This window comes from Colobus angolensis, unplaced genomic scaffold, assembly GCF_000951035.1.
Source record: "Colobus angolensis palliatus isolate OR3802 unplaced genomic scaffold, Cang.pa_1.0 Scaffold1, whole genome shotgun sequence".
Classification (NCBI taxonomy): domain Eukaryota; kingdom Metazoa; phylum Chordata; class Mammalia; order Primates; family Cercopithecidae; genus Colobus; species Colobus angolensis.
Window position 1 is genome coordinate 11,947,307 of NW_012110918.1, and position 7,244 is coordinate 11,954,550.

At 60.2% G+C, this 7,244-nt stretch overlaps 1 protein-coding gene across 2 annotated transcripts in view; it reads right to left on the reverse strand.

The window, feature by feature from the left end:
- EVPL (envoplakin) overlaps positions 1 to 7,244 on the reverse strand; it is a 20,865-nt gene extending 13,621 nt beyond the window's left edge. For both annotated transcript variants that reach the window (XM_011948487.1, XM_011948394.1), the window contains exons 1-9: positions 6,897 to 7,244; positions 3,839 to 3,938; positions 3,317 to 3,471; positions 3,109 to 3,235; positions 2,251 to 2,376; positions 2,026 to 2,064; positions 1,721 to 1,882; positions 1,528 to 1,635; positions 1,313 to 1,408 (exon numbers count right to left, since the gene is read on the reverse strand). In XM_011948487.1, coding sequence (XP_011803877.1) covers positions 1,313 to 1,408; positions 1,528 to 1,635; positions 1,721 to 1,882; positions 2,026 to 2,064; positions 2,251 to 2,376; positions 3,109 to 3,235; positions 3,317 to 3,471; positions 3,839 to 3,938; positions 6,897 to 6,994 — 1,011 coding nt within the window. In that variant the 5' untranslated portion in view covers positions 6,995 to 7,244. The remainder of the gene's footprint in view (positions 1 to 1,312; positions 1,409 to 1,527; positions 1,636 to 1,720; positions 1,883 to 2,025; positions 2,065 to 2,250; positions 2,377 to 3,108; positions 3,236 to 3,316; positions 3,472 to 3,838; positions 3,939 to 6,896) is intronic.

Below are 7,244 nucleotides of genomic sequence, written 5' to 3' on the forward strand. Positions count from 1 at the left end.
AAACTACCTAAACAAACCAGCTAAACCTAAACCAGCTAAACACAAACCAGATAAACCTAAACCAGATAAACAAACCAGCTAAACGTAAACCGTCACTCTCCCCTACTCTGGTCAGTCTTTTTTTTCCTTACCCAGGTGGCAGGACCTTTGATCACTGTTGTGCTGTTGCAGATGGGGTCTTACTCGTGCACTGAACTTAATTTTTTTAAGTGGGTCATAAAACACTTGGTCTTCATCCTTCCTGCACAAATGAAGGGCACCGACACCTGCCTCCCTCCAGCACCTGAAGTCTTTCTTGCTGGGACAGAGGGTATTGGGGCTGCACTTGTCCCAGCCCCGGAGAAGAGCTGTGCTTTAAAGAAGCATCCCAGGTGCTTTAATGGAACTATTGTCAATGTGTGTGATCACATTCTTCTGGTTCTAAAGGAAAATGTATGAAACATTATCTGTCCCCAAATCCCAGTTGTATATTATATCAGGTTTTCTCAACCCCTTTTTTCATTATTGTTCTCCTAAAGAGGCTTTTAAGAAATCTTTTAATTTCCCCCCACCTCATCCCCATCAAATTTTATTTATTTATGTATTTATTTATCTATTTTGATAGAGATTTATCTATTTGTATAGAGACAGGGTCTCACTATGTTGCCCAGGCTGGTCTGGAACTACTGGGGTCAAGCAATTCTCCTGGCTTGGTCTCCCAAAGTGCTGGCATTACAGGTGTGAGCCACCACACCTGGCCCCCATGAAATTTTAATACCATAGATATGCTGTTTGTGAATCTGTACTTCATGCATAGTAAGAGTTAAGATATTTTTCTGCCATTAAGAAACAATTTTCACCCCCCGGGAACCGCTTCACCCTGTTGAGAATGTGCCCATGCCTTTACTTTCCCTCTGGGACCAAGTGGCAACCACACAGCTCTATTTTATTTTTGAGGTGGAGTCTCTCTCTGTCACCCAGGCTGGAGTGCAGTGGACCAATCTCGGCCCACTGCAACCTCCGCCTCCTGGGTTCAAGCGATTCTCCTGCCTCAGCCTCCTGAGTAGCTGGGATTACAGGCGCGTGCCACCACGTCTGGCTAATTTTGGTATTTTTAGTAGAGATGGGGTTTCACCATGTTGGCCAGGCTGATCTCGAACTCTTGACCTCAAGCGAGCCGCCAGCCTCGGCCTCCCAAAGTGCTGGGATTACAGTTGTGAGCCACTGCGCCCTGCCAGCTCTGTCTAGTTGAGAGGTGCGGTGCCTCTCCTGTGGCAGGTGTGCTGTGGGACCTCCCGCCCCTGCCGCCCCTGCCGCCTGCCCGAGGGCTCACCCGGCGGTAGTCCTCCACGTGCTGCAGCTGGGTCTCCTGGCAGATGCACAGGTTCAGGAAGTTCTGCCACTCCATCTTCAGGGCCTCCTGGTGGGCCTGGGGACGGCAGCACGAAGCCCTCGGACCACGCTCCGCCCCCACCCCACGTCCGCCCCACCTCCCCCTCTTCCCTGCCCACCACGTCCCTTCTCACTCTCGCCCTGCCCCCAGCGCACCTGGATGGGCCCCACCGCGGGGTGCCGCAGCTCCACCATGCGCTCGCCGTCATCCTCCAGCTGGTTCACGCTCTGCTCCTGGCTCAGCAGCTCGTGCTGCTTGAAGTGCTGGGGGCGAGTCGGGTGGGGAGCGGCGGTGAGGACCAGGATGGCCCTGGGCGCCCCCACCCGGCCCCAACCTCTCCCCGCCAACCTCGTACTCCCGCCGCACGCCTGCGGGGTCGGCCATGAGGTCACTCCAGTCCTGCTGCAGGATGTGGCGCTGCTGCTCCGCCAGGACGTTCAACTGCCGCGTGCAGCCCTGCAGGTGAGTGTACAGGCTGCCCAGGCTCTGCCCGCGCCACGACGCCGCCTTCTGTGCTCAGGACCCGCCGCCAGCAGCAGGGTGGGGAGAGAGAAAGTGGGCCGCGCTCAGGAACACTGGCCCCGTGCAGGGTCCGGGCGGCCACCCACGCCCACCCGCAGCCACCCGGTCCGACCCTCCCTCCTGCTGCTCACCAGTAGGTCTCGGTATTGGCTCCGGATGGTGGCTGCATCCTGCCTCGACCAAGGGGAGAAACAACCCCATAAGAGGTGGGGTGCAGGGAGACGGCCCCCTAAGATCTGGGCAGCCATACCCCACCCACCCCTATCCCCAGGGTCCAACCGATCTAGCTCTGGCTCTGACTGGAGAAACAGGGGCTGGGGCTGGCCCGGGATGTGACATGCTCCCAGCTCACCCACCGGCCCCACAAGGCTCCGCAGCTGCTGCCCGTAGGCCTCGATCTCCTTCTGCAGTATGTTGTGCTCGGCGATCTGCTGCTCCAGCTCCGCCATGCCCGGCCCGTACTGGCCGGCGCAGACCTGCTTCTGCAGGACAGCCGGCGGCTCAGTCCCCACAGGACCGCGGTGGGGAGCCAGAGAACCCCACAGGCCTCCCACTCGGAGAAGCGGACTTGGTCATTTGGGCAGAGCGTGGACGAGCGTGGGAGCAGCCCGGGTGCATGCCCTGCAGCTCACCCAGGGGCGAGGTCATTCTGCAGTGGCCCGAGTCCCACTGGTTCCCAGACGCTGGGCTCAGCCTCTGCGAAGTCTCCTAACGCCATCCTGCCCTGTCTGTGACCCGGCCTCAGTGCTTCCTGCCTGGACACCTCCAGCCAAGCTCTAGGGCCCTCAGCACGCCCTGCTCCACCCGGGCCCTTCCCCATTGTCCCTCTATTGTCATCATGACACCCCTTCTGTGTGGCATCAAAGCAGAACTCCTCACCCAGGGATCAGAATGCCCCATGACCTGGCTCTGCCCACCTGCCCAGAAATCCCCACTTCCCAGGCTTCCTCCTGGCAGGAGCCTTTGCTCCTTCTTTCTGGAATTGTCCTCTCCTCACTACTTCACCCTGACCCAACCGAGCCTTCTCACCCCTCTGAGGTTTCTTCATGTGCCTCTTCCTGCAGGAAGTCTTCCCTGACTGCACTGTCTGCTCTGCTGTCTCCCTGCCCAGACCCCTGAGCCACCCCAGGTTCAAGCCTACAGTCAGACCCTGGATTAAATGCAGTTCCGTATCGCCCTCTGATCACAATGGGGTGTGACTTTGAGCTCCTGACCTGTTTCTGCTCTAGCACACGTGCCCAGTCGACCCTGGGTCCCACGTCGGGGGGCAGTGCCATCTTCTCGTACAGGGCACGGTACTCCGCACACTCCTGGGTCACCCGCTCGTGCAGCTGCTTGATGCTGTCCAGAAGGTGGCCGGCAGGTCAGGGCTGGGCCTGGGTCTTCCCCGGGGACCCCCAGCCCTGCCGTAGCCCCACTCACTCCTTCTCGATCTCCTCAGCCTGCGGGTGCTTGAGCCGCCGGGCCTTGTCCACATCCAGGAAGAGATCCTTGAGCAGCACCTCGGCCTCCTTCAGGCTGCGGCCTGTCTCCTGCTGGTGCTGCAGGGCCTGGCTCTGCTCACTGTGCAGCCGGTCCTATGGGCAGGGGATGGGCAGACTCGCCAGGGCCCAGAACCCCCACACCCCTGCTGCCCCATCACTGTGGGCCTGAGCCCCACCTCTGGGACCCTAGCTATGCTGGCCAACCTTGAGGCCCACGCCAGGCACCGGGTCAGGCCCAGGACGTCCGTGAGGCAGGTGACAAGGACACAGGGGAGCCCAGCAAAGAAGGAAGCCGAGTCCTCTCTCCCACTGTGTGTTAGGGGATGGGCGGTGCAGGACAAAGGTCATCTGTCCCATCTTCGCCATCACCAGGGGGCACTCAGGGAGTGCCAGTCCTGATGATGGGCCTCCCATGCCACCCAGCCTACCCACGCCCCGCCAACTGCTGCCTGGGCCTCACCTGCTGCAGCCTCTTCTGCGTCTCCAGGATGTCCCGCTCCACCTGGTCGGCGTTGGCTTGCATGCGGGAGATGAGCAGGGCCAGCTCCTGAGTGGCAGCCCTGGTGGGTGGAGAGGACAGCGGGCAGCTTGGTGGATGAGGCCCCTCTATGCCCCACCCAGGTGGCATCCCCTGCCCTCCCTCCACCCCTTCCTGCCCCCACAGCCTAGCTCACTGCCCCGACTCTGGGGTTTCTCTCTGCAGGAGACTCTGTGAGCTAGTCCTGGTTGGGGGTGTTAGCACTGCCCACATGAAGGGTCAAAGGTGAGGGTCTCAGGTGTGTGTGGTGCTGGGGGGCAGGCGGCCTCGGTGTCCCAGTCTCAGCCAGCTGTGCTGGCAGTGAGTCCCCGACCCCACCCAGCTGCCTGCCGCTTCCCTCCCCGAGTCAGTGAATCACCGGCTCAGCCACTAGTAGTACCTGAGCCAGCCGGGCTGGGCCTTGGGAGGGGCAATTGGGCTGGCTGGGGCAGGGAGGCAGCAGCATGTCCTCCACCCCTACCTCCTCCCACTCCAGCCCTGTGATCCCCCATACCTCCCCCACCCCGGGGGGGCTTTGCCAGAGTGTAGGCTCCAGTAGCTGTCTAGAGGAGCCTCACACTGTCGGAGCCGGGTAGGGGGGACAGGCGCAAGAGACTGCTGGGCACCCTAACATTCTCCAGAGTTGAGGGTTCAAAGCCCAGATTGGGCCCTGACTTGCTCTGAGTCACACGGTCAGGGACGTAGAGGAAGCCTTGCTTCCACCCCAGGGCTTTTTCTGTGCATTTGCCCTGCAGCCTCCATAGAGCACCTGCTGTGTGCATGCACTCACTGTTTGGAGTTCACAAGGTCAAGCAGACCTAAAAGAGGGCAGAGTGGTCCAAGCCTCATGAGCACAGTGCCTTATGGGGGATCATTATCCTGGGGCAGGGGAAGCCTTGAACTGGGTCAAAGGATGGGCCACCCCAGGCAAAGGGGCAGTGCTGGTGAAGGCACAGCAGTCTGGAAGAACTCTGTGGCCAAGACAGCCTGGTTTGATCTTGCTCCATCATTAATGCTGTGTGACCTTGGGCAAGTTACTCAACCTCTCTGTGCCTGAGGTTCCTCACTTGTAAAGCGGGATTTTAATAAAAATATCTATGCCTTAGGGCTATTATGAGCATTAATTGAATTTATCCATCTGAAACATCCAGTGCAGGCCTGGTGCAGGGTCAGCACCCAGCACGTGTTAGTTTTTATCCCACTAGAGGGCTAGTGCCTTGAAGGCAGGGGCCTGTCGGTTCTGTTTACAGAGACATCTCCAGTGCCTAGAACAGTCCTGGCATGGAGTAAGTGCTCAGGAAGTTCGTGTCAAACGAGTGGATCGCACGTGAGGTGAAGGGGCTACAAGTAGAGCCAACAGGGCCCTGAGGACCGAGCTGCCCCAGGCCAGGAGCACACTGCTGGGAAGCCTGCCTGGACAGTGGGAGCTGCAGGCGCTGGGCCCTGGGCACTCCTGCTCAGGTCCCGCCTCCTGGGATGGCTGCTCCCACTGGGAGCTGCACACTCCACCCTGGGTGGGGCTCAGGCACCCCAGGGAAGACAGGTCACTCAGCGAGAGTGTTAGCCGAGAGTCTTCACCACTGTCTTTCCCGTCCACCCAGACGCCCAGCCTTGGTGTCTGTTGGTGCCTTGATCCTTATCGGGGTAATGGGCACCCCCACTCCCACACCAGCCTTTCATGCCTCTGCTTATCTCAACACCCTGGGCCCAGGCGGGCTGCTGCCTCCTCTGCAGAGGAGCTGAAGTCAGTGAGTGGCAAGAACGCGGCCCAGCACATCCACAGAGAGCCGGGACTGGGCCCCAGAGAGCCGGGTGGTCCAAGGGAGGCCCAGTGCTCCTTGCACCACACCCCCCGGAAAAGGAAGCCCCAGCTCTATTTTGTTTTGTTTTGTTTTAACAGACAGGGTCTTGCTCTGTCACCCAGGCTAGAGTGCAGTGGAGTGATCACGGCTCACTGCAGCCTCGACTTCCCGGGCTCAAGTGATCCTCTCACCTCAGCCTCCCAAGTAGCTCTGACTACAGGCACGCACCACTACATCCAGTTAATTTTTGTATTTTTTGTAGAGACGGGGTTTCGTCATGTTTCCCAGGCTGGTCTCAAACTCCTGGGCTCAAGTGATCCACCTGCCTCGGCCTCCCAGAGTGGTAGGATTACAGGCGTGAGCCATAGCACCAGGCTTTTTTTTTTTTTTTTTTTTAAGGCAGAGTCTCACTCTGTCACCCAGGCGGGAGCCCAGAGGTGTGATCATGGCTCACTGCAGCTTCAAACTCCTGGGCTCAAGCAATAGACATGAGCCACCATGCCTGGCTATCTTTTATTTTTAGCTTTTTATAGAAACAAGATCTCCCTATGTTGACCAGGCTGGTCTCGAACTCCTGGGCTCAAGGAATCCTCCTGCATTGGCCTCCTGACGTTCTGGGATTAGAGGCGTGAGCCACCGCGCCTGGCCAGGAACCCCTCACTCTTCAATACAGCAAGGCCCTGTGTGCGAACTCTGGGGAGGGCTGTGGCTTAGGCAGGAGGCAGCACAGCCCCTGCGTCCCTACCCCAGGGACCCCATCCCACCCCCTCAGTCCTCATGCCCTGCACCCAGGCCCCAGGGTCATCCCAGTCAAGTAGAGCCTTGGGGCAGGGCTGCAGTCAGACAGCCAGGCTCTCCCATCTCCCAGTCTCTGGCAGAGGAGGGCATCGGTGCAGGCTCCTGTCCAGCACTTCTCCCGCTGAGCAGCCTCGATCCGTGGCCCGCAGGCCCCCTTAGAGGATGTGGGGAGCCCCAGGCCATCCCCTGCCTCCTGCCAGGGCTGAAGTTCGGCCTAGGCCTGCAGCTCCCGAGGCCGGGAGAGAGTCCACCCATGGGCCCTTTGGCCTCGGGACACCAAATGCCAGCACGGGGCTGGTCCTGGGCTCCGGGCTGCCGCTGCCGCCAGGTGGCTCAAGGACCTGGGCCTGGTACCAACCCCACCCCAGCTCCCCGGCTCCCCATCCCCCAGCCCCACTCACCGGCTGTGCTTGCTGGGGGAGCCTTTGGGGGACCCCTTGGCTGGGGAGCCCTTGGGGGACCCCTTCCCCTGGGAGCCTTTGCTCAGCCCCTTGAACATGGTCGGAAAGGCAGGTGCTGGCTCAGGCTGGGCTTGGCTGGCGAAGGAGGGCAGGAGGGCAGGTGGGAGGCAGCGGGCGTCCTTGCTGGCTGGTCAGCTCAGTCTGCTGAGGTGGGGCGGCTGGGCACTGGGGAAGGGAGTTTCTGGGAGGCCCCTCCTTGCAGGTGAGGCAGCGGGCGGCCGGGCCCCAGGCCTGCCGCGCATGCACCCACAACGGCCACACTCACGCCTGCTCCTGCACAACCAGTCT